The 25,142-nt window shown below is 38.6% G+C and overlaps 3 protein-coding genes across 6 annotated transcripts in view; 2 read left to right on the top strand and 1 right to left on the bottom strand.

The window, feature by feature from the left end:
- LOC137949701 (DENN domain and WD repeat-containing protein SCD1) overlaps nt 1-11,666 on the top strand; it is a 28,972-nt gene extending 17,306 nt beyond the window's left edge. For 3 of the 4 annotated variants that reach the window (XM_068795848.1, XM_068795847.1, XM_068795846.1), the window contains 16 exons: nt 134-207; nt 288-338; nt 493-650; nt 2,090-2,137; nt 2,727-2,784; nt 2,876-2,959; nt 7,362-7,623; nt 7,726-7,931; nt 9,238-9,302; nt 9,474-9,597; nt 9,847-10,028; nt 10,136-10,207; nt 10,297-10,457; nt 10,542-10,583; nt 11,023-11,231; nt 11,374-11,666. In XM_068795848.1, coding sequence (XP_068651949.1) covers nt 134-207; nt 288-338; nt 493-650; nt 2,090-2,137; nt 2,727-2,784; nt 2,876-2,959; nt 7,362-7,623; nt 7,726-7,931; nt 9,238-9,302; nt 9,474-9,597; nt 9,847-10,028; nt 10,136-10,207; nt 10,297-10,457; nt 10,542-10,583; nt 11,023-11,231; nt 11,374-11,469 — 1,892 coding nt within the window. In that variant the 3' untranslated portion in view covers nt 11,470-11,666. Of the gene's footprint in view, nt 1-133; nt 208-287; nt 339-492; nt 651-2,089; nt 2,138-2,726; nt 2,785-2,875; nt 2,960-7,361; nt 7,624-7,725; nt 7,932-9,237; nt 9,303-9,473; nt 9,598-9,846; nt 10,029-10,135; nt 10,208-10,296; nt 10,458-10,541; nt 10,584-11,022; nt 11,232-11,373 lie in introns of those variants that run through there. The other variant, XM_068795849.1, reaches the window with a different exon arrangement.
- Nucleotides 11,667-14,528: 2,862 nt separating this feature from the next.
- On the top strand, nt 14,529-17,320 carry LOC137950894 (cytochrome P450 724B1-like). The gene is made up of 7 exons (XM_068797556.1): nt 14,529-14,830; nt 14,926-15,253; nt 15,364-15,516; nt 15,629-15,874; nt 15,984-16,149; nt 16,668-16,774; nt 16,861-17,320. The coding sequence occupies exons 1-7, from the start codon at nt 14,601-14,603 to the stop codon at nt 17,134-17,136; spliced, it is 1,506 nt and encodes a 501-aa protein (XP_068653657.1). The 5' UTR covers nt 14,529-14,600; the 3' UTR covers nt 17,137-17,320.
- A 1,332-nt stretch (nt 17,321-18,652) lies between these two features.
- LOC137950227 (putative transcription factor bHLH041) lies at nt 18,653-21,747 on the bottom strand. The gene is made up of 8 exons (XM_068796612.1): nt 21,632-21,747; nt 21,419-21,544; nt 21,214-21,319; nt 21,082-21,096; nt 20,916-20,978; nt 20,173-20,829; nt 19,640-20,020; nt 18,653-18,721 (listed from the first exon to the last, which is right to left on the bottom strand). Exons 1-8 carry the CDS (start codon nt 21,745-21,747, stop codon nt 18,653-18,655), a joined length of 1,533 nt encoding a protein of 510 aa, XP_068652713.1.
- Nucleotides 21,748-25,142: the final 3,395 nt, after the last annotated feature.

Below are 25,142 nucleotides of genomic sequence, written 5' to 3'. Positions count from 1 at the left end.
TAAGTTATCTCTCTATCTCTCTATCTTATTGATCAACTTTATTTATTTTTTATGTTTAAATGTTATCTCTCTGTTTCTCTCTAGATCTGTTTGATCATTCATGTAAGGTTCATATAAATATCTATTATTGCAGCATTGATTGAGTCTGATGCTGAGGGTATTGGTGGTAGTGGGTTCGTCGAATGTATCAGGGAACACATTCATACGGTAAGTATTTCTATGCTAGCTGAAAGTGCTTCTGTGTTTAACTAGAGTTATTCCTTCTTAACTTGGCTTGTTTTTCTCAGGGATGGATTTGTCTTTTGACAGAGGAGCAGTTTATTGCAGTGAAAGAACTGGTTCGTCAAACAATGAACTGAAGTTTCTATCTTTAACTTTCATTCCTAGGGTGGTTATGGTTGTCTCACTTTGGTATTTGTGAAATTCTGGTGTTGTGTTTTGTTTTGGAACTAAACGAATCTTACCTCTTGTTGCAATTAATACATTTTTCAGCTAAAAACAGCAATCAGTCGTGCAACCTCTCGAAATGATACGTCAACTATAAGAGATGCACTTGAAGTATCAGCTGAAATGTATAAGAAAGATCCTAATTATGTTCCAGATTACGTCCAACGGCATCTTCTTGCTCTGTCAATCTGGAATGAGTTGCGGTAAGCAGCTTAGTTTATGATTTCAAAATTTTGATATACCATTATGGCTGTATGTTCGAGTCGTTTTCTGATCATCATCATTTAAATGGAAGGGATGGAGCTGAAGTTTTCAAATGTCCCATGTAATTCATGTAGAATATGCTTCTGATTGCGAAGCTTCCTCTTTTTTAGTAAGAGCTAAAGCATCTCACTTGATGTACAATATTTCATTTTTCTGGTTGACCATTTGAGCTTCATGATCAATGCAATAGTAGATATGATTTTGATGCAAACTTCAATGTTTAAAAATTGACGTATGCTCCTTTTTGCAAGCTTTTTTAACTTTTGATTATTTTGATTGTGTAAGGATGATGAAAAAGTTATTTTGAAAGCAATGAGAAATGAGATTTCATTAAAGGCAAATCCTCGGGGAGGAAAAGATTGCACCAAGAGGATTTCGAAAATAGAAAGGTGAAAAATCAAATAGCAAAATTATTCCCTACAAGAAGATTTTGCCTATTAACACCTTCCTTAGCTTGAGAATCAGCCAACTCATTAGCATTCCTAAGAATGGTGAAATTTTTTAAAGAAGGAATCTGGTAAAACATATTTTTTAACTTTTTAAACATTTTACTTGAAAATGGCTACATATTACAAATAAAAGACATGCGGTATAGTTTAGATGAATAAAATAAAAGATAAGTTTTGTGGAGTTCATTAAGTTATGATGCTCCTTGATCTTGACCCCTTGCAAATGTTTGCGGCTATAATAATCTCTGTTGTGGTTATTTAGCTTTCAGATTAGTGAAACTCTGAATGGAAAAGAATTCCTTGTGTAAAAAAATTAGTGAATGCTAATTGATGGTTAAGATTAACACAATTGTCCTCTTCTCATTGTCATAAAAAATAAGATTACACAGCTGTGTGCATTTGCTGGGAACTTGATAGTTTAATATGGCCTTAAACTATAGGCAATCCCTAATTGTCTGCTTGCGGACACTCTCCATTGCGTAGGCAAATGTGGCTTGGTAGAACAAAGAAATGGTATCCTTGGTAAGAAGAGAACTTAAGGAATCAACCTTTATCCATTCTATGTATTAAGGAGAAAGAATTTTTTAATACAATTTTAGTGGTGTTAGGATTGTACTTCTTGCAACTTGTTGGGTCTTGAAGAGCTTTTTGTAAGACAAGGATGTAGTGTTTAATGTTTATTACCTTATGGGTTATCGTAGTTAGTTGTGCATTCTAATGCCACTAGTTACATCTTTTACAGTTTGTTGGTGTTTCTTGTAGGTGTGTGTCTGTGAATCCTTTTTTTATTTGTTGATTCTCACAGTTTCCATCAAGATCATCTGAATTTAGGCTGTTTCAGGATGAGGCTAAAAAATTGCTTGCTGCATGTTTTTCTTTCCTCAAGATACTTTTTAGTAACTTGTTACTTTATTTGCACTTCTGCGCAGCTTCTGGGAGGGATACTTTGAACATTTAATGGAGCAATCTTCAAACAAGTAGGTGCTATTATAGAGGCTGCTTCCATGATCATTATTTTATTCTTCTTTTGCTTGTAGCTTAAACCATGCTGTTCAAATTACTTTGAAGCTCATTCATATGGATTCCCACACTCTCATTCCTAATGTTCGCCGCTTCCCAGAAACTCTTATTGATTTCTCTTAGAAGTGAGTGCTTTACTTGACAAAATTATGATTCAGATCGTGGATGAGGGACTAAATACTTCAGCAGTGTAAATTAACAAACACATAAATTCCATCTTCACCAGCAGACATCTCTGGTCGTTGTCTCCATTTTGCCATTTTTTTCAAGCTGCTTTATTTGGCATGCTACTTGAAGAGATTAAATGGTCGCACTAGCCTTTCCTACTTACATGGCCTTAAATTTGTGTATTAAACTTAGTAAATTCCTTGAAAACTGAGTAATGCTCAAAAAGATCTTTGTTCCAAGATCTAAAGAGCTCTGTGACCTTCCTTGTAAAAGTTGTCATGCATAATTTTCTTTGCACTCGACTTATACCATTTATTTATATTCAATTCCTATGCAAAGTTGCAATATGTACAATTGTGAATTTATTTTGGTCACCAGGTCAGCGAATTATGTAACTCTAGTGACAGGACACCTCATTATACTGGCATCCCATATGGTAGGAAATGTTTCTGTTTTGTCTTCTTATAGCATTTCTAATATCTGTTCTTTCTCTGCATTACTAAACGTGGTTCCATGTCATTCTGGAGGCTGGATTAGGTCTTCCTGATAATGAAGCTTGGTACATGATTGAAACTATTGCAGAGAAGAACAACATCGGATATAAGCAGTTAGTAAGTAGATTCCCTTTCTTTTCATTTCTCCCAATGAGTTGATTTTTCATGGGATCTCATGCACAGCTACTTTAAGGTTTCAAGGTTTTACTTCATGATGTTTCTTTCTTCTAAGAGTGTTGAGGATGCAAGTGACATATTTGAGAATGAAAAAGAGTTTTGTGCCACAGGGCTGGTTTCCACGGATTCTTAAACATGTGGTACTTGGGCAAGTCCCTTCCCTAGCTGGCATAAACAGATCTTAACCTTTGAGTCTATGATGTAATTGGAGCTTGCAAGGGTGAAAGAAAGGGGACACTAAGTCAAGCTGAGAGGATTGGCTTGGCCTTTGGGTCAATAGTCAAATGGAGTGGTTTTCTAGTGCGAGGTCTTCGGTTTCAATAGTCAACTTACAACAACGAAGCTAGCGATGAACCTGGCCGATTAAATTCAAACTCCGCGGAGAAAGCGAAAAAGGAGAGAAATAAATCAACAGTAGGTAACTAGGCGGTAATAGAGAGCAGTCGTCGAGCCGAGTCTCCGTCTTCTAGAAACACCAATGAAGCTGTGATACAACAACGCAACAATGACAACAACCGATGAAAGACCAAGATAAGAAGCACCCAAATGTCTATGATGAAAGTTAATTTCTATAAGAACGGTCCAACTACTCAAGTGATAAATGCAAAATTTCTGGAAATATGCAAAGTCGCAGACCTGCCCACGATGTAAAGCTTCTATTGCCTCATCAATGGAGGAGAAGACCTCCGTAGGACAGTCAGGGTCACCCTCTGCAATCACTAACAAAGAAGAAGTTCGGAGGAAGAAATCGAAGAAGAAGAAATCGGCGAGGAAGAAATCAAAGAGGAAGAAATCGAAGAGGAAGAACGAAAATAAGAAGACGAAATCGAAAAAAAAACAAAAACTTACCTAAAGGAGCTGATTGCAAGCGATTTCCTTCCGATCTTCCCCCCAAATTCCCATTTTTCGCTCTGCTGAATCCCGACTTTCCCTTCCCCCCCTGTTCCGATTCTTCCGAAAAATGAAGAAGACCCCTCGCGCGGGCCCTCGTTAAGTTAACGAGCCGGCTCACAAGCTTTCGAACCGAACCATGGTTTGGTCGAGCTTGGCTCGTTAACTTAAAAGAACCTGATTTGATTTGGCTAGATAATTCGAATCGAACCGAGCCAAGCTCGAGCTGCTCGCGAACCGGCTCGGTTCGATGCCACCCCTAGTTTTGGCTACTAGTCCTTTTTTGCTTGTCCACTACTAGAGACTTACACTACTTTCTTAGTGATCAAAAGAGAGAAATGAGCACACTCCAGCACTAAGATATTTCTATTTCTATTCTAATTGAATGAGTTTGTTACAGATGATTACCTCATACTTTATGCCTAGAGGGTCAGTAACGAACAGACTAGGTTATGAGCAAGTGTTGCTGATCCAATAACCAAACAGTAAAAAGTGTGAAAAATCTAGAGAGATAGAGAAGAGGAAGAGAGAGAAGGAGAGGAAGAAGAGACAAAAAGGAGGCAAAGCTCTGAATAAGCTGTGTTGGGGGTTGTGCACGACTCCCAATGCTATGTATTAGGTTTTCAGTCATAAATTACAGAAATGACAAAAATGCCTCTCTTACATAAAAAACACTTATTTCCTTTTAACTCCCATTCTACTCTGCCTATGAATATAAAAATTTGTACATAGACTAAATCAAACATGCTGAACAAGATACTGCCATAATATAAATTATCCAATCATGTAAAATGACCAAAATGCCCCTGAGCTGATTTTCTCACACAAACATTTTCTACAATTCTGTATAGGTATCTGATAGCTAAGAGAGGTTCCATGCTTGTTAGCTTGGTCTATTTGTTGTGTGGTCAGGCTGAAGAGGGTGTTGATCATTTGCTGATTCATTGTGAGTTTTCTTGGAGGATATGGAATTTCTTCTTCAGCTTGTCCGGTTTCTCTTGCTTTCTCATAACCTTCTTTGGTTTCGCGTCCATGATGTTGGGAACCTCCATTTCAAGCATTGGAAGAACTATGCTCAAGGCATGCATGGCATTCATTTCTTGGGGAATTTGGTGGTAGAGGAACCAGTGCTGTTTTCGACAATATTCTTCTCCTAGGCGCTTTTTTGCAGATGCAATCATGGCCCATATGGTCCTTGGCTCAGCTCCCTTGATCACTTTGACAAGCTAAATGGGGATCTCATCCGTTCAAACTGGCATCATGTTGCTGGTCTAACCAAGGAGAAAAAGCCTTTGCATGAGTGGCCCCCTCTGGAAGTAGGGTTTCTGAAACTCATCATTGACGACTTATCCATGGGCAACACTGGGCCATCTGGTTTTGGTGGCATCTTTAGGAACTCAAATGGTGAGACCCTATCCACTTTTGCTAGTCTTGCTGGTCACACTGATTCGACCACCGCTGAGCTCTTTGCTGTCCTCAGTGATGGATCTTCCACAACACTTATCATGGCTTGTTGCATGTGGATGGAGATTCCAGCAGAGTCATCAGCTGGTGTTCGGGGAAAAAAAGCTGCCTTGGTGTCATTGCCATACTTTCCTAGAAATTCAGAACTTCATCCTAAATCCTGTGTGCTTGGACACATATTCAGCAATTAGCCAATGGTTCTACTGAATGCTTTAGCTAAAGAGGGGTTTCCCTCCAATCTCTTATTGTAAGGGGCCCCCTCTTTGATGTATTTCTTTCAACTTCGGCTTTGGAATGAAAAAGGCCCTTTTTTTAAAAAAATAAAAATTATACACATAAAGTGTTCCCTAGAACTTTCAAGACACATGTGCGCTACTACTGATGGATGTTCAAGAGGAGCATATACTTAGTCCATGGTATGTGGACAGAACTCTCTAGAGAAATCTGTATCTTGAGAACCCCATGCAGGACTTGTGAGCTGATCTGGATCCATCAGACCTACTTGCAGGTTGCCAAACTTATGCTCCCATGAAACCTGTTTGTCCTTCATTTTTCTTGACTGCATCTTCTCGTACCCCAATCTTATGATCTTATGAATTGATGTAGTATTCCTTCCGTTGCCATTATTGTTGTGGCCCTTTGTGTGTTAGTGAACTTTCTTCTCATAAAATAGCAATAAAATAAAGAGAAGCAATTAGCATGCAGTGGAATTCACATGACGTCTCAGCGCCCGCCCAAAAATTAAATTCTTCATGTGGAGTGCTTACCGCAACAAGATTCTTTCTGCTGACAATCTCAGAATTCGTGGCCAACTCGGACATGACCCCATCTGCCCTTTCCGCCATGCAAATGAAGAAACTGTCTGCCCTCTCCTTCTTCAGGCCTCCACGATGACTGAGCTTCAAAGTCTTCTTAATGGGCTTCGTGTTTTTCGTGATCATTGCTTTGGGCCGATCCTGATTGAGGGAAACTCTAAGGTGGTGATCGGCTGGTGTGAGAATGCCTTCTCACCTCCGTGGTGCCATTGAGATGCCTTTTTTGAAATTTTGGATATTGTCAATCTTTTTTATTGTTTTTGGTCTCTCATTCAGAGATCAACAAATTCCGTGGCTGATGCTTTTGCCAAGCAAGAAGTCTCCTTGCAATCTCTTGTTGTTAGGAGTTAGCTCCTTTTTTGTTCTCTTAATAAAATCACATTTCATAAAAAAAAAGGTCACACAGACATGCCGAAAATGAATTTTCCAGTTTGATAGAAGGTTTCACAACAGAGTATCCTGGTATGAGATGCAAGCTGGAAATTAAGGAAAGAGAGGATGGAGGGAGAGAGAGGGAACAATTTGGAATGTCAGAGAAGGGAGAGGAGTTTTGTGCTGGAGAGAGAAGGAGAAATGTGAGAAAAGAGAGGAGGAGAAAGTGAGACCTTATCCTGAGCGCATTCAGTATTTATAACTTCATTATGTCATGAAAGTTAACATGAATAGCCCTGTGTTGTGTAATGGTTGAAGAGTCTTAAACAATGGGGTTAATTCTCTAAGATCAATATGAAAGAGACAACTTATCTAGCTATGAGTCTACTGTATTTGAATAAAAACGTGTCTTCGGACTTTCTGATGTAGTTCATGTTTGAAGCCAGATTTTATGGTACCTTCCATTTTCGTCCTTTCTGAATGGGTCCTTCCTTGGAGGGTCAACTATAATTAAATTTTAATGGTAGTTCATGGGGGAGCTTGGGCATCCCCCATGAACTGCCTTTGACTTTCTGTAATATTTGTTTTTTTGCTCTTGTTTTTGCTTCCCTGCTTGTACTCACCCCCCACTCCCCCCCCCCCCCCCCCCCCCCCCCCCCACAGGGGCCGTCTCCAGTGAATTCTCTCGTCTTCTTGGTTAAAAAAAAGATTTTATGCTCTCTATTACTTATAATTTGTCATATCCATTGTTCTTCTTTTGTACATACCTGGCAAAACAAATGACAGCAAATGTATTTCAGATAAATCTCAGGGGATTGCTGTCACATATCCAACAATTGCGGATGGGATACTGGGGGCCCATTTCTCTGAAGGCTCAATCTGTTTCATCTTATGGATTGCCATCTCCACAGTCTTATGATGCTACAGATGAAAATCTGCAACCTGCTCAGGCTTCTGGTGTGGGTAGGAGCTGGGTACAGAGCATGTTTAGCAGAGATACAACCTCGAGATCTGATTCATCTATCCGTGGTCGTAAATGGGCCTCTGATAGTGGAGCATTAGGTATGTCTTGTTCTAATGATTGATGAATGCTTAAGTTAAAGTGTAACCAAGTTCTAGGCTTCTTTGAATATTAAATCGGTTATTTGTTCTTGTTTTATGAAGCAAATGAGAATTCAAAGGATAATAATTCTGCTCGAAAAGTAGATGTACCTGCTGTAGGGAAGAAAACTCAATCTAGTGTTCGTATACTTCGAGGTCATAAAGGTGCTATTACTGCTCTTCACTGTGTGACAAGAAGAGAAGTTTGGGACTTGGTGGGTGACCGTGAGGATGCAGGGTTTTTCATCAGTGGAAGCACTGACTGCATGGTAATTTTCCCATCTTTCAGTTTCATTTCTTTTAATACAATCAATGGAACTCATTTTATCTGTTCCTTGGCTGTACCTATTCATGTGTGCAGCTTTGTTTTAGTTAAGATTTCTCTTATCTATATAATTTGCAGTATCTCTTAATCATTTGATTCTTAGCCATCCATAATCATTGTGATGACCAGAGCCTTGTTCTGCACATCAATTTTTATTATTTAACTGAATATGTGTAATGTGGCTGCACAGAGATCAAATGTTAAAATTTTTCAAGTTCTGAGGAATAATTCTTGAAAAATATTGATTAAAAATTTCATCTTGGATACTAAAACATGAACATAAGGTTGGGAACTTTGTAGGCGAGTGGACGAAGGAGAAAAAAAAAACTATGAAGAACATGGAAGAAGAGATGCTAAACTCCCAATTAGCGTTTGAGGTTATGGATGAAAAAGAAGAGGAAATCTGGAAATGAGGAGTGTGGATTGTAATGTCTTAACCCTACACCCTCTCCTCCACTACTTGATACTACTCAAATAGCAATAGTTCCAATATTACCTTTACATCAAGGGAACCAAAAAAGGAAAGTAACTAAGCCTACTACACATGAAACTAGAGGAGAAAATCCTTGTCTCTCTACAAGGCTCCCATAAAGTAATAGCTGAAAATTTAGAACAAGTTTGATGATTTCATTATTTGTTTTTCAGTTATGGCATTTTGATAATAATTTTACCACCAGACCACATTTTTATCTGCCAATTCTTGTCTATGCTTCTCAGTTGGTTGATGCCTTCTTTTTATTTACTATTTATTTATTGCCTAGAAGCTAGCACTTTTTTCTATCCCTGCTTGAACCTGGATGCTGCATATGCTTATATATGTTTTACCGACTGCATCTTTTTGTATCTTTCTTTACTGTTTTTTTTAGTGAACTATGTGGAAAACTGGAATGTGATGTAAAATAAATAAAATACAGCTACACTTAGTTAAATACGTGTGGGTAGACTCTTTGTACAATAGTTATTCTTTTATTTTTTTGGTACATATTGCCAAAATTCTTGATGAAACATGTATTAATGAGCATTTGGTCTCTAACTCCAGTATCTAAAGAATTAACACGGAACAATAGTCTGCAAGAATTAGCATGTGTTTATTGATTCAAACCAACTTCCAATAGCCTCTTACTACCTTTTTCTAAATAATTTTTTTTTTCTGTTTTTTTATTTTACTGAATAAATGATGAAATTATCTGTCTCCTATTGACTTCTGGGAAGTCTCTTCGCTGATGGAATCTGCTGAAAGGATTATGCAGATTAAAATATGGGATCCTAGCCTTCGTGGTTCAGAATTAAGGGCAACACTGCAAGGACACACAAGGTGCTAACTCTTGTGATTTAAAATTCTTGCATGTTGGAGGTGGTTATATGATGACATCTTGGTATATTTGCACAGTATTGCACTTCTTACTGAAAATGAAACTTCACAAGTTCCTGATTTAAATTGTTTTCCTTATGAAAGCTAATTTCATCATTAAAATATTTTCTGCAGTGCAATACGTGCTCTTAATTCTGACCGGAATAGGGTGGTATCAGGGTCTGATGACCGGTCCGTTCTAGTTTGGGATAAACAGACATCACAATTACTGCAGGAGCTAAAGGGCCATAAAGGACCGGTATGATTTACTCATGCTCATAATCTATTTTGACTTGGTCAAACTGTACAGGCAACAAGGGTCTGTGGCTGGCAGCCTCATGTGACATTCTGTCTGCGCCAGCGCATATTTATTGTTCTTTGATGATCACTGTTGTTCAATTCGAATTAATACCTTAAGGTTATGTTATAAGCTGCAACATTACATGCAACCTCAAACTTAGTCCTCATGCTTTTCTTCTTTTCTTCTCTCTATTTGTTGGTTTGGTAGATCAGCTGTGCACGAATGCTATCTGGGGAGCGTGTTGTTACAGCTTCACATGATGGTAGTGTAAAGATGTGGGATGCAAGAAGTGACAAATGTGTAGCTGATGTTGGCCTTTACTCAAGTGCGATTCTGTGCATGGAATATGATGACTCAAATGGAATCTTGGCTGCTGCTGGAAGGGATTCGTAAGTGACTGAAACCTCCTTGATATGTGTTTGTAAACGAGATGGTGCCTGTAAAAGTAATTGAACTATTGATTTAGAAGCTAAACTACCGGTACTTTGGTTACCAGGGTTGCATGTATTTGGGATATTCGTGCTGGTAGGCAAATGCACAAACTTCATGGGCACACAAGATGGATCAGGTACATTTCTTTATGGGTAAAACCTTGTTTTTTTTATTTTTAATTTTTATTTATTTCCAGCATGGCTGACTTGCTGTCAAAACTTGAAGGTCTTTAAGGATGGTCGGGGACACTCTAGTTACCGGTAGTGATGATTGGACAGCTAGAATGTGGTCCGTCTCCAGAGGCAGTTGTGATGCAGTTTTAGCATGCCATGCTGGCCCTATTTTGTGTGTTGAGTATTCAGGATTAGATAGAGGAATAATTACTGGTTGGTTGTCAAATTTCCTTCATGTCTCTGCATCACTGTGTTTTAAGCTCTGTGTTTTAAGAATTACTTGCCTGATCTTTTCAGGTTCTGCCGATGGGCTTGTTCGATTTTGGGGGAGTGAAGAAGGTGACAAAAGCATCTGCTTTATGAATGCACAATTAAAAAACCATTTTTATTTTTTTAAATTGCCAATGTTTTATTGATGAAGAGAAAGAATATTAGAGTGAGTGTTGACGTTAATAAAAACATTTTTTGTGCTCACGATTCTTGGTTATGTTGGTCCTAGTACATATATTTTTATTTATATAAAGAGTTGACAACTGTATTCCTGTTTGCAATTAGAGTATTTGAATGAGACGTATTATGCAATTGTCTATCTCTTGATATATTGCTGAACAATCCCTGATCTAGGTCTTTGAATGCATATCCAGATGTCAATGAGTCTGTTGCTACTCCCTCGTTGTTCAATTTTTCTTGGTTTTCTGATATGCTTTTTCTCTTTCCAGTGTTTATCTCTATGAACTATTGTTGATGTATGCTTCTTTTCATTATTGGATGTAAACAGGAGGCATTCGTTGTCTGAAGAGTGTTACACTTCATTCAGCTTCTATTCTATCCATCAGTGCTACAGATCACTGGCTTGGTGTTGGAGCAGCAGATAATTCTATGTCGCTCTTTAATAGGCCTCAGGAAAGACTTGGTGGATTATCTAGCTCTGGTCCAAAGACAGCAGGATGGCAACTATACCGAACTCCTCAAAGAACAGTGGCTATGGTATAGAACATTTCTTCTGTTTCTTTCATCAAATCTATTTTGGAAATGAGGTCTCTAAAATCCCAGATAGTGTTTCCAGAACTTAAATCTTGGTATGTGTAGTTTTAACGTTTCTGTGGCTACTTGTTTTCATTGAATTCAGGTACGCTGTGTTGTTTCAGACCTTGACAGGAAAAGAATATGCAGTGGTGGTCGCAATGGCCTCCTCCGTTTGTGGGAGGCCACCATCAATATATAAGTTTATTTTGTCCCTTATATCAAAACAGTGAGAGACAGGTTTTGACACTCTTAGCCCTTTATGTGTGATTTAGTGGCAGCGTTTCTCCTTAACATTTAAACCATTCCTACTATTCCTCTTGTGTTTTTTCTGTTGTAGTATATATCAATCTAATGAAATTTGCTATGCCCTTAACCTCACTTATTAAGGTGCGAATTTGTTCTATCTTGTCATTATTAAGAAACAAATACGTGTTGTTGATGAATTTATGTGAAATGCTAATGAAACAAGCAATAAACGATTGAGAGACTTGAAACAAACAGTCGAACATTCATCATACGATTCAAAAATCAGTTAACAATTAATACCTATTAGAAATCTAATTGTAATGGTCAATTGAATTGATTATTAGGTTCTTATCTATTGATAACAACCAATGTATACATTTATGTCCAGATAATTGACTTAACAAAATAATGGGTAGATGATTTTAAATTAAAGTGATAATAAAATAAAATAAATAATAATAAAATATTTATAGAGTACAACCATTAGGGGTGGCATCGAGCCGAGCCGAGCCCCTATGTTAAAGCTGAGCTTGATTTAAATATTTTGAGTTGAGCTTTGAGCCAAGCCTCATCTCGAGCCTAAAATTGTTATCAAGCTTGAACCCACCGAGTTTGAGCCAAGCTTCGACCCGAAATCGTGCCTCAACATATAGTTAAAATTTTTAAAAATATATATACCAAATAAAGTATATATAAAATTATGCATATATTTTACATAAAATTGGGTATAACCTATATAGATAATACATGTATAAGATTGGGCATAACCTCTACTTAAAATTAAGCATAATCTATATATATAATACCTGTATAAAATTCAACATGACCTCTATTTAAAATTAGGCATAATCAACATACATAATACTTTGCATAAATATTCCATAAAATTGTTTATACATTCCATAAATATTCCAATAAATTGTTTATATATTCCATAAAATAGCCTAAACACTCCATACACTGCATAATATTATAAATAAATTCTATACAATAATCAAATACAACAAAATTAAATGAAATATCACTATCAATTTACAATCACCCAAATAAAAACTATAAATCCATTATAAATTTACAAACTATAGTTATTTCTCTTCATGCTATAAAATAATATGCGTCCTTGCTTAAGCAAAATCTCCACCTATGACAAAAACAAAAAAATAAAATTAGTTATTGTTAGATAAAAAAAATACTCTTCCACTAATAGTTACTTAATGTCGTTAAGAATATTAAAATTATCATGATGAGAAAAACATGAAAAATCATGTAGCTGGTAGCATTATCTCTGCACTCTTCTTCTCAGGCTGTAATCATAAAACAAAATTTTAATAAATAAAACTAAAAAATATCGTAATAAATAATTAATCAAAGAAATTTACCTTTTGATTTTTCTTTATACCGTGAAGAGTCTGAACCCAACCAGTGCCACAAATCAAAGTGTGAAATGTATTTGGTACTAAGGAAGAACGATACGAGTCTATTACTCTACCACCAGCACTAAATAATGACTCCGAAGCTATTGTGGATATGAGAATTATAAGGGGGGTTAGTCAACAAACTTAAAATTTGAAGTTCATCTTCATCTCCTGCTTCAAATTCAATTAATTCCTCTGCATGAAATTCAATTTCAAACTTGGTGTTAGTGTGGACGAGTTCATATACATTGGAAAACAGTTTCCAATGTTAGTGCCCCAAAATAAGAAAAATATAAAAAATAAGAAAATGAGTAACTTATAATTGTATACTTAATTAAAACATAATATTTAAACCCCAAATTAGGTAAAACAAACATGATTACAACACAAATAAGTAATTTAATGTATAATTAAAATAAATTAATATATTAATTAATTAAATTAGATATTATATTATTTAATTATTGTAATTTATTATACATTAATACAATAATTACGTGAGCCAATTAACTATGTACATGATTAATTATAAAAAATAAAAAAATAAACAGGAAAATTTGATCAAATGCTAACTTTAACACACTATATTTTTACATATTATTGCATCGTCCAGAGGAAAAACAGGTTGAGGATAGGATTTGCAAGTTTTTTTTTTTTTTTTTTTTTATAAAAACAACACGTGCGAAACTTGCATGTGTGAACTGCATGTGCGAGTTCGCACGTTGTGCGGGACGAAGCATCGAGGGGGGGGGGGGGGGGGGGGGGGGGAATAATCTCCCCCCCTCAACTTAGGTATCCGAACTTTAGGTATCCGGGGGTTCCCATTCCGGCGAGAGCGGTGGTCGGCTGATTTGACGGCGGCAGCAGGTGGTGGTGGGGGGGGTGACGACAACGGGAGAGTGTCCAGAGCAGACACTCTAGTTGGGGTACGACGAGGCTAGGGCGACGTTACGGGAGTCGACGGCGACGACGATGAGAGGTAGAGAAGGCGATGAGCGGGGGGAAGGATTAGGTGCGGCGGCGGCGGCGAAAGGGGCACCAGCGGTGAGAGGGAGAAGGGAGATGGAGGCCGAGAGAGGGAATTTCCGAGGAAGAAGAGAGAAGGGAAGGAGGAGACGAAGAGAGTGAGGGCGGGAGAGAGACCGAAAAAAAAAATTCGGGAGAGAGTGCGACTCCCGAAAATTTGCCCCATCCCGCCGCTCGTTAAATTAACGAGTCGGCTCGGGAGCCGAACTTGGCTCTGCTCGAGCTCGGCTCGTTGACCTAAACGAGCCCATTTCTGAGTCTGAGTTCGGCTCGAGCTCGATATATAACGAGTCGAACCGAGCCGAACACGAGCCGCTCGCGAGCCGGCTCGGTTCGAAGCCACCCCTAATTACCATCACTGTCGATGTGCGATATCCGATCTTCGGCTTTTACTATAAGAGATGGGAAATTGGATGAATTGTAATCAAATTGGGCAACTCCAACATGTCCCTTCGGTACGCATTCATTTAGTACACGCGAAGAGCAGCATTTCCCCACGTCCGTAGCCGTTGCGAACCAACCTTCCAAATCCAACGCTCTCAATATCATTTCCCTTTGTTGCGGCCGTTCATGGCTTCATCTTCGTCTCCCGATCTCCATAAATTTTAGTCTTCGAACGATCCCTTCGACTGGAGGAGCCACCATGATCCCCGTCTTCCTCCTTTCCCTGCTAAACCTTTCTTCACTCCTAACAGCTTTGGTGCTACTACTGCTTTCCTACGTCTTCCGGACCTACATTGTTACCTCCCGCAACAGCCCAAGCCTCCCTCCTGGGAGCTTCGGCTGGTTTCCCTTCCTCGGGCAGACTGTCTCCTTCATCGCCCCTCATTGCTCCTCTTCTCGTGGTCATTTCATCGAGCAAAACATCCGACGGTTGGTACTGGTTGTTAGTCGCCGGCTGCTTCGCGATATCGGCATTTTCTAGTACTTGCTCATCTCATGTCTCAGTTTTTTTTTTTTCTCTTTAGGTACGGGACGATTTTTCGATCTCATCTGTTTGGGCATCCGACTGTGGTGTCGTGTGACCCGGATTTCAATTCCTTCGTGCTTCACAATGAGGAAAGATTGTTCTTGAGTAGTTATCCGAGTAACATTCCTGGGATACTGGGGCAGTTGACTTTACTGGTGGCTACCGGTGACGTTCACAAGCGCCTCCGAGCTGTGGCACTCAACCTGTTCGCTACCATGAAAGCCCAGAACGAATTTTTCCTGTCGGACATCGAGAATAATGCTCTTCGGGTGATGCGATCCTGGAAGAACAAGGAACGTCTGGTTTTCTGTCAAGAAACACGAAAGGTGCGATCCTTTTAATTTTATATATATATATATAATTCTATTCTTTCATGATTTTAATTTGCAATTAATTAATATTCAAAAGTTGAGAGAATTGCACTTGAATGTGGCAGTTTACCTTCAGTGTGATAGTGAAGCAGATTCTGAGCCTGGGGCCTGAAGATCCCGTGACGATCGAAATCCTCGATAACTTCACCACTTTCATGAAAGGTCTGTGTTCAATCCCCCTGAACCTTCCGGGGACAGCTTTCGCTAGAGCGATACAGGTAAACTTTCCCCATCATCGGTTTCCCGCCAGCGATTACACATTAAGTATTACTAGTTAGTAATTACTAGGAGAATCGGCAATGGAGGATTTTCAACTGGTTATTTTGGCAGGCAAAGCATAGAATAAAGGCCATCACGAAGACCCTTCTTCATCAGAGGAGGAGAGGTGAAGGGAGAGAGGGGCAACGAAAGATGGATTTCATGGACGTGTTGATCACCCATGACGAGCTCTCAGAAGATGAGATACTTAGCCTGGTTCTGGATCTTCTCCTCGGTGGATACGAAACTACTTCAATGCTCATCGCAATTGTAGTGAGATTCCTCAGTGATTGTCCCAAAGCATTGAATGAGCTGAGAGTAAGCTAGCAAGCTCTCCAATTCCTTCTCTCTATGTGTGTACTAAAATGAATGTATCTGTTCCTTTCTCCATCTTAGCCAGTGTCGTCTTCTTCTGTCTTCTGAGCAGAAAGAACAAAGGAAACTGAGAAGCAGCAAAATGGGGGACGAAGCGTTGACATGGGATGACTATCAAAAGATGACTTTCACCCACTCCCTCATTCATGAAGCTCTGCGCTGTGGGAACGTCGTGAAGTTTGTCCACAGGAAAACAATCAAAACCATTTACTACAAAGGTATAATTTTCAGAATTCCAATCAACAGTTACATTTACAGTTCATCTACGGAAGAAACTAAAACCGTTTAAGCCTCCCAGAATCATCAGACGACAAGATGTAGGCATAAGGTAGCTTTCAGTTGTGCCATTTTCAGCTTGGAGGTTTGCAGACTAGTGGTCTGAATCATGTCGACACCACGTGTGTCGGCCCAATAGCGCAGATACTCTCAATATTATCTTATCTGAGTAGTGCCTCTCCCCGAGCTTGCTCTGCACATGGCTGCCACTTATGGTTTCCAACACTCTTTTGTGTTTTATACCCGGATTGCCTCCACTAGACCATGTCATCTTGTCCTCAAAACTCATCAAAAACCAACCATTGAAAGCAGTTGATCATTCATCCTCGTAACACCAATCTGTACATTAATGCCGGCTAGCTACTGTTTCATTCTTTTTTGTACTCTTGTTGAAAAATCTTGATTCTTCTTCGTTTCTGAGCATGCTGAAGATTTTTTTTATCTTACCTGGTGAAAAAAGGATTCGAGATCCCCAGTGGGTGGAAGGTTCTCCCAGTTTTCACGGGCGTCCATCTTGACCCCTCCAACCACGCCAATCCTCTCGACTTCAACCCATGGCGATGGCAGGTCTGTCATCTCCACGACTCCTCATTTTTCTTTATTTTTCCTGTTGATCTGTAAGAAACACGAGCCGGCTCTTACTTGTTGATCAGGAGGACGAGAAGGGGGTCGGTGGCGGAGGAGGTGGGAAGATCTTCACACCGTTCGGAGGAGGCAAAAGGCTCTGTCCGGGCTCTGACATTGCCAAGCTTGAGGCTGCAATCTTCCTCCACCATCTGGTACTGAATTACTCATGGGTGCCCTTGATGGAAAACGACTGGCCCCTGTCCCTTCCCTATCTAGACTTCAAGCATGGCCTACCCCTTTCCATACGATCCCTGTCGCAGTCTGATCAAAGCCACTGCTGCAACGTTAATGCAAGAAACTGAGCAAAATAAGATGGAGCACAAATTGCTTTGCAATCTTGTACCTCTCTGAACATTATATATATATGGAATAAAGCGAAAGACAGTTACTGAAGGTGCTTAGGTAGGTCGATTTATTCCATCTGAAGCCTCCTTTTGGTGGCTAGGGATGATGATAGAGACCTGAGCACATGGGGAACAATTTGTAAGTTTGTGGCAAAGAGTGATGGGAATCTTAGATCATGATATGTGCACAACAAGTTGCAAAGTAATCTTTGATTGATTCAGGAGTTTCTTAAAGTTTACAGTATATTTACATAGTTTCCAAAGTCATTTGATCATTTCTATGTTTATTTAGTGTTGCCAAATGCCAAGAAAACAAAAGAAAAGAGCTTCTTAGATTTGCAACAGTCAAATATCATAGTAGTGAGATTCTGATTGCTTTCTCAGCTATGAAAGGAACGCCTTCAAAATGAAAAAAACATTTAAATTATCTAATTTTACTTAATTAACTTAACAAAGTAATATGTGACAAGTAGAGTAGAACTAAACTAGTAACAGTGTAATTGCCAGGTGATCAGGATGATAGTGGTTAGCCAATACACCCAAAAGACTGATCTGTTAGGTGTGGACGGAACCACTCTGATACCCACCCCACCCATTCTTGACCGCCTCTCACGGGATGTGGCGTGCCCAACTCTGATACCATGACAACGGCTAGCCAATACACCCAAAAAACCGATTTGTTAGGTGCGAAAAATTACCGCCTATAAGAGTAGACGAAACACACGAGGAACTTATAAACACTCTAAGAAGATTATTACATCAACAAACAAGAGTAGAACATCTCACTAGAGGACGCATATTATGGTTTTTCCCTAAAACCTACATAAAGTTACTGTGACTATAAAAGGAAGTGACCAATCAAAACTAGTATTCAAACAGAGGTGTAATTGATTGGATCTTGCTTGTTGATAATTCTACATGAGTATCCCTTCTTTATCTTTGGATGTCAAGATGGAACTCTTAAACATATTTGATGTTGAGACATATGTCATTGGAGTATAAGGATACAATTATTTGGTTCTATCCTATTAAAGAGTAAACTATGCCTCCAGAAATCATTAACAAGCAATGACAGTGAAATGGGAATCTTTCCATCTCTGGGCAGCTCTTATCATTCGTAAAGCGAAGATAGAAGATAGAAAGAAGAAATTAACAAAACAGCTTTCCTTTTCTAAGCTTAGTCAAATCTCTCAACCCCTTTCTATTCCTTCCACAGCAAAAAGAATGCAAGGCGTTAAATCAAAACTAACACGATACAAAGCTAAGATCGCTCAAACACAGAACTATCCGCGAAAGAATGCTTAATTTATCTTAAAGAGCAGTGGGCGGAGAAAGGAATCTGTTTTTTTCTCTTGATCAGCTCGCAATCTTTGAAAAGATCAACCGAGAAAGGTAGCTCTTCAGGAATGTTTCTGGTCAATATGGGCGCGCGACATGAGACCTCTTTGTGGATGACAATGTAACGGCTCTCTTATCACGGAGCTGCGTCATCAGCTGCACTGGTCATGGCTTCCTTGAAGGACTGCTCCTCCCAGTCACTGGCCTACATCGAACAGAACATAATTAATCACATCATTTCCCCCTTCCCAAAACTTTCCTTTTGTTTTGATACGGTAATGCTTTCTAAGAAAGTAATTCTCTATTTCTTCGGTAGACGTAACGTTTGTCGCCGAATGATTAGCCCAGATTCAGTTGTACCTCCATGGAAATTCTTGGAAGGAAGGAAAGTTCTTACATGCTTCTCTGTTTGCACTTTTTTACTTTCTGGGTAGAAAATTTTAAAACTTGGCCACCTGAGACGCCATGGTTTAATAACTAGTTGGACCCTTTGAAAGAAGTCTCTGAACTCTTTAAACAACACGACCCATTTTCTTAAATGTCTATTAGAGAAATTTAGCGAAGCTTCAGCACTAGAAAGATCTATCTTTCTATCTTTCTATTTTTTTTTTTTTTTAAATTTTGGCTATTTTACCTAATACGAGTCTCCACCAAATTTTTTTTTTTGTGTGCAGCCAAACAGAAGGCGAATGCTGCATGTTAGATTAGTTAAACTCAAGATTAAACAGATTTCGGGTGGAATCCAATAAAACAAACTCTCAAACAGTAATAGAAAAGATGAAGAGCAATTTAAATTATATTTTGCACTAGAGATAGACTAGTTAACCTAAATCCATATCTGCTTGCTGACCAGTAATGTTTCCCCCGTCCCCTTAGAGGAAACCTTTACGAAGCCAAGAACTACGCAGACAAAATATAGCATCTTTTGCTGCTTAGTTTACTCCAAAAGCCATGTCTACTGAGATCGTCATCAACGGAAACAATGGCTCTGAAATCAGATCTTTCTCTTATAGTAATCTGATTATAGAGTACTGGTGATCACCAAGCAGATGATGAACTGAAGTCGACTCATAAACTACTAAACTATATACGATTTTAGTTTCTGAAGTATGTCTGCCCTCACCTTAATTCGTAATCTTATGGTGGCTCGGTGAAAGGAATTCGAGTCCCGTTGCTGCGTTCCGGAGTTCACAGATATCACTCCCACATTGTTCATCAGTTTCAAGCGCTGGAGTAAGCGAATGACCAAATCCATCAAGGAGCAAACGTCTTCCCTTACTGTGACCTGCAGCTCTATTTCATGCTCTGATGATGATGATGATTCTGAGGCCTGACTGATCTCTACTTGAAGTCTTTCGTTCCCAATTGCAACCTCTTCAGCTGCTTCTTTGGAAGGCTCCAGGCGTGCTTGCAGAGAACCGTATTTCTTCTTGAGCTCAGAAACTTCGGTCTTCAGAGATCCCAGAGTTTCTATGGTACTGGACAGAACCGAAGCTTTGTGTTTCTAATATATGATAAAACAAACTGGAATTAGAAAGATTGATCATGCTGTCGATAAGGAAAATACATAGTTTCAATTATTTAAGTTAAGCCATTGATCATATAATAGCACGCTGGCAAAGAAATTGTTTCTGTCGATAAGGTAAGCTTAATTACCTTGATTCCCGGAGGAAGTAGCCCTCTGAGCATATCAAAATACTCGTTAAGCTTTTCTCTTCTCTTTCGCTCCGAGATCATGTGGTGCAACTGATTCGCCTGCACGGGAGCCTCATTTCTCCTTCTGGGGATGCTTCTCAAGAAGGCAAATGCTCGCTTCAACATGTTTTGTCTCTGCAAACTGCTCATCACTTGGGCCGTCGCGCGAAAAGCCGCCATGTAAGGCCTGAAGGCTCCCATTCTCTGGCCCGTCCTTGACGGGTTAGCTTGGTATGCGGAGAAAGAAGAAGATGGAGAAGAGATAACAGCGAGCATGGCTTTTGTCATTGCGGCATCATCACTCGCTGGACGGAGGAGCTGAACGTTGCGGTTGCGGGAATAGGTTTGCATTGTGTGAAGGTGTGGTGGGAGGATAATGGTGGAAGTTGGTCGCATTGCTTTCTGGATTGGAGTTTCTTTGAGGGAATCGGGGAGATGAGAAGTGGTGGTGGGGAAGCTGAAAATGAGAGACGAATTCTCAGGGCTTCCCATCGAGAGCGACATCAAAGAAGAGGATGAAGAAGATGGTCGGCTCTGCGCGGGTTGGGAAAGCTCCCCGACTTGCGACTGCTGGAAGATCTCCGAAAGCAGATTCGTTACCTCCATTTGCAGATTAATCTTCAGATGGAAACCCAGAAACGAATTTTATTTAACGGAACTCGAAAAGTAATGGGAAGAGAATCAGAGAATTGACCAGCTCATACATTTCTAGGAGTGGATATCCCCAGCTCGATCTCCCCACTTCTGCAACCCAAGAATGCGGCAACCTGCCCCACCACAGAAGGAATAAAAAGGAAGAAATTACCACAATATACGGTAAATTAACGAAAGACCCTCTAGCCATAATTCGAGAGGAATCTGTTACCAGACCTTAATGCTTGCTTCCTGCAACAAATCGGAGAAGATTAAATCAGCACTAAACTTACATAGAAAAAGCTTACAACAGGACTCATATTCAAGTACTTCTTTTCCAAACAGCAGGAATAACTCTAGTCTGTCTACCTGATAGAACTGCCGTTGCGTTTCAATAGCAGCCAAGGAGAAAAGCTCTGAATACCTCAACTCTAGGTAAGGCAACCCTTCCCTGGAAACGTACCCAGGAATGACGCTACAAGAATTGGATCCAAATCAACCAAACTCTATACATCCAAACAAACAAAAATAAAAAAACTCATGATCAGATGATCAGATAGCAAGCCAAGCTTACCTAGTTTGGACACAGCTGACAGTTTCCCTGTAGGCACTGAACAGATGATAGACAAGAGTCGAGACCGAAGAACCCCGCTGATCAGTCGATTCCTCATTATACCATCCATCTTTGCATATTAGTAAGCTGTAATTAAAATAAAATCAAGATGTCAAGAAATGATGGCAAAATCCAATGCAAGGAACTATTTGCAGACGATGAAGAGCTTTTTACTTGGATGAATGAGGCGGGTAAGACCATAAACAAATGTAGGCACAGCCGAGGAATCTGCCGATGAGCCGCAAGAGATCCGCTCTGGCCCCTTCTTCTAGGAAGAAGACATAGTCCATGAAGATGTAATCCGGTACTTTTGCTAATTGATCATTAGCAATCTTGGAGCTCTTTCTTCGCTGCTCTTCACGTTAGGTTCATTTGGGGGCACTGTGAGTGAGAGAGGAAGAGAGAATTTAAATGGCGGAAGACTAAGGTGTGAAATGCATAGAGAAGAAACAGAAGGAAAGATTGGAAAATGTATAGGAGGCAGCCAATCTACGAAAAGTAGTCGTCAAAGTCTTCGTTCGCGAAGAATTGAAAATGGTCAAAGGAGGAGGCACAGCCAGAGCCCGGCTTGTTCTTTCGTTGGAAAAGTATACCCACCTCACATCAGATATCCACTATGATTGACATGACATTTGACACTTGACAGACACTACGTGGCCTTGCCAAAAGACGTCGTGGTCGATCGTTTGGTGCAAATACCAACTCTTTCTCCAAATTTAGTTGTTACAAGATGGTCAGTTCCATGTGGAACCCATCGCCGATTTCTAAGGTCAATAAGGTCTACTCATGTGGGATGACCACTTCTTCTAACGTGACAAAATGATCATACTCAAGGGATTACTTGGGGTCTACTTTTCTTGTAATTATCATATAATTTTTAGGTTTAGTAATCCTAGTTAAGTAGACAATTATGTATATAAAGGAGCTAGAACAACTAGTTTTAACCAATTCTAATTTCTTGATTTCCTTCTACCTACTTAATTGACCAATTCAATGCAAAACAAAGTTAAAGCCACCTCAAACCATGCCCGCTCTATCGACAATCTTCTTATTATTAGGGCCTTTTGGATGGTTTACGAGGGATTCCAAGGCTGTGTTTGGAACACAAACGGAGGAGAGAAAAGAATTGTTTGGATGCCCCATGAAAAATGAGAGAGAAAATAAATATATACATATAAAAGAAAATAAAATTATTAAATTTTAAATTTTTTATAATTAAATTTTTCTCTCAAGTTTTTTTTTTTTTTCTTTTCTCTACAAATTCCATAAAAAATAGATATCTTTACGATGACGATGGTGGTAATTATGATGACAACAATGACGGTCTGGTTGTCCTAAGTGTCCCGCATTCCGGTTGGCGTAGGTCTGTGATTGCAAGGCTGCATTAGTGGTAGTGACGCAATATCGGATAAGTAAACGCTCGATGGTGCACTGAAAGCAACTCTGCATGCCTGATTCTGGGTAGGAAGCTGAAGCTGGCGAACTCAGTTTTTGGTCTCAACAAATGAAACGAGACTTAGAGATACAGGCATCGTTTGAGAAAAGCGAGGGTAGACCAAATTCCGCAAGAAATTTCGTTGCTGACTGGCTTTTTCTTTGCTGAGTTTCTCTCCAACCAAATTAACTGCGAATATGTGCGATGAACGGAAGCCTTAAATCGAGTTGATTTTTCTCTTTTTCTGTCACACCGTCTTCTGGGGGTGTTTCTTCTTGTTCAAACAAGAGTGAACAAGAGTGAAAAGGCCTGAGCTGCCACAAGCCTCGTGGATTCAGACATCCATGACTCTCTCAACCAAGTGGCCTTGGATCGATTTAATGTGATGCGTTTGCTTCCTTTTCAACCATCTCGTTAGGGAATCTTAGGATATTACCCAAAAAATTTAATATAAAAATACAAATAACCAATTTTTTAATTTATTTGCATAAATATCTAATTTTGACCGGTCAACTACAAATGTGAACTGTGTGAAAGGTGACACGTAAGTTTTTACCAATTATATAGTGCCTCATCAACACCTGAAAAGTCTTAAGCCACATTAATTGATACATCATCGAATAAATATTTTAAAATTTTAAAATATATTTTAAATACTTTTTAGTTAATAAAATAAATTTTAATTTATTTTCAAAAAATATTTTTATGATTTAAATAAATTTTTCAAAATAAAATATTATTTTAAATATTTTTAAATATAAGGTAATCAAACGTGTACCGATAAATTAAAATTTTAAACTCTAAAATAATTTTTTTAATATTTTTTCAATTAAAAAATATTTTATATCTATAACAGAAGGTGTTAAAATAGGTAAGAATAAATTATTTTAATTAATTAATACAGATTTTATGTTTTGTTATCATAAAAAAAAGGTAGAATATTTGTACCAACAAATATTAAATTAAATTATTTTCATAACTATTGTATTAAATTAAATAATATCTTAAAGTAAAAGTAAAATAAAGTATTAATTATATTAAAAAATATTTTTGAAATAACTAATAATCAAAATTTATATTTTTTATTATATTAAAGTGAAGGTAATGAAATGAAATATGTAAGAATTTTGAAGATAAAAAATTAATTACAAAATAATTTAAATCAATCATAAAAAGAAAATAAGAAAAAAAAGGTAAACTAAAGTGGAGGGATGACACAGAGGATGTGTAAATAAGTTATTATGTTAATTATTTTGTGTTATTATGTTAAAAAAATTGGGTAATATCTTAAATTTTTTTATATTTTTTCTACATTGTTTACTAGTATTTAAAAGCCACCATTTTGTGGTTTGTGGTTTCCAATAGCCCAGGAGCAAGCTTTTCGCCTGACAGGATTGATGGTGGAAATTGTGAAACCATAGACAGCAAGGAAAGAGTGATATGATTAGTCTTTTGGGTCAATGTGTTTCACTCACAGGACTAGTCGGTGTTTTCATTCAACGTCTAGAGGGATCATATGATTTGACTGCTCGCTAACGTAACCTTTATTGTCTCTTTGATCTTGGTTTCTTGTCCAAGTTTCAATTCGTCTCCCCAGTGAGATCCCAGGTCCAGTTGCCTTTGATCGTGACGCCATACACTCTCTGTCAATCTTGCTGCTTCCTCCGTCTCTCTTTGCTATTTCCAGGTAGCCGCAGCTGGAAAAAAGTTTCGTTTAACCTCCCTTCAAGATTGAAGTCGGCGTGACGGGCGATGTCAATGTCCGGCGAAACAAGCACAAGTGCAGATGGTTTCGAGAATGGAAAGATTCAGTTCATTTCGGCGCAAGTACAATGAAACCGGGCCGGATTGAACATGACTTTCAGGCAAGCTCATTTCATTTCTTGAAAAAACAAATTCAGTCAAGGAAGCAGTTCTTAACTTCTATCAACTCTGCAGTTCTTCACTGAATAATAAAATACTTAATACTTTGGCCTTTTTCTTAAAAACTCTAGCCACTAATCAAATGACCAAAGAAGCACAAAATCATAATACTACTATTCCATTTAATGTCAACCACAATCTTCTATCTTAATTTTTTTTTTTTTTTTACAGAAACGTCCTATGCAATTTAGTCTCTCATAAGAGCATTCTTTTTTGTTTTTTATTTTATAGTTAAAGAGTAGTCTAATACTTCCATGGGTTCGTTTCTCATTTCAAAGATATATAGATTATGCAACACTGCTGGAAACCTATAAATAAAATACAAAG

Source organism: Aristolochia californica, unplaced genomic scaffold (assembly GCF_029961685.1).
Source record: "Aristolochia californica isolate CCGP_79_NKW_82.1479 unplaced genomic scaffold, dmAriCali1.0.hap1 SCAF_14, whole genome shotgun sequence".
Taxonomy (NCBI): domain Eukaryota; kingdom Viridiplantae; phylum Streptophyta; class Magnoliopsida; order Piperales; family Aristolochiaceae; genus Aristolochia; species Aristolochia californica.
This window is presented reverse-complemented; position numbering and strand designations above follow the sequence as displayed.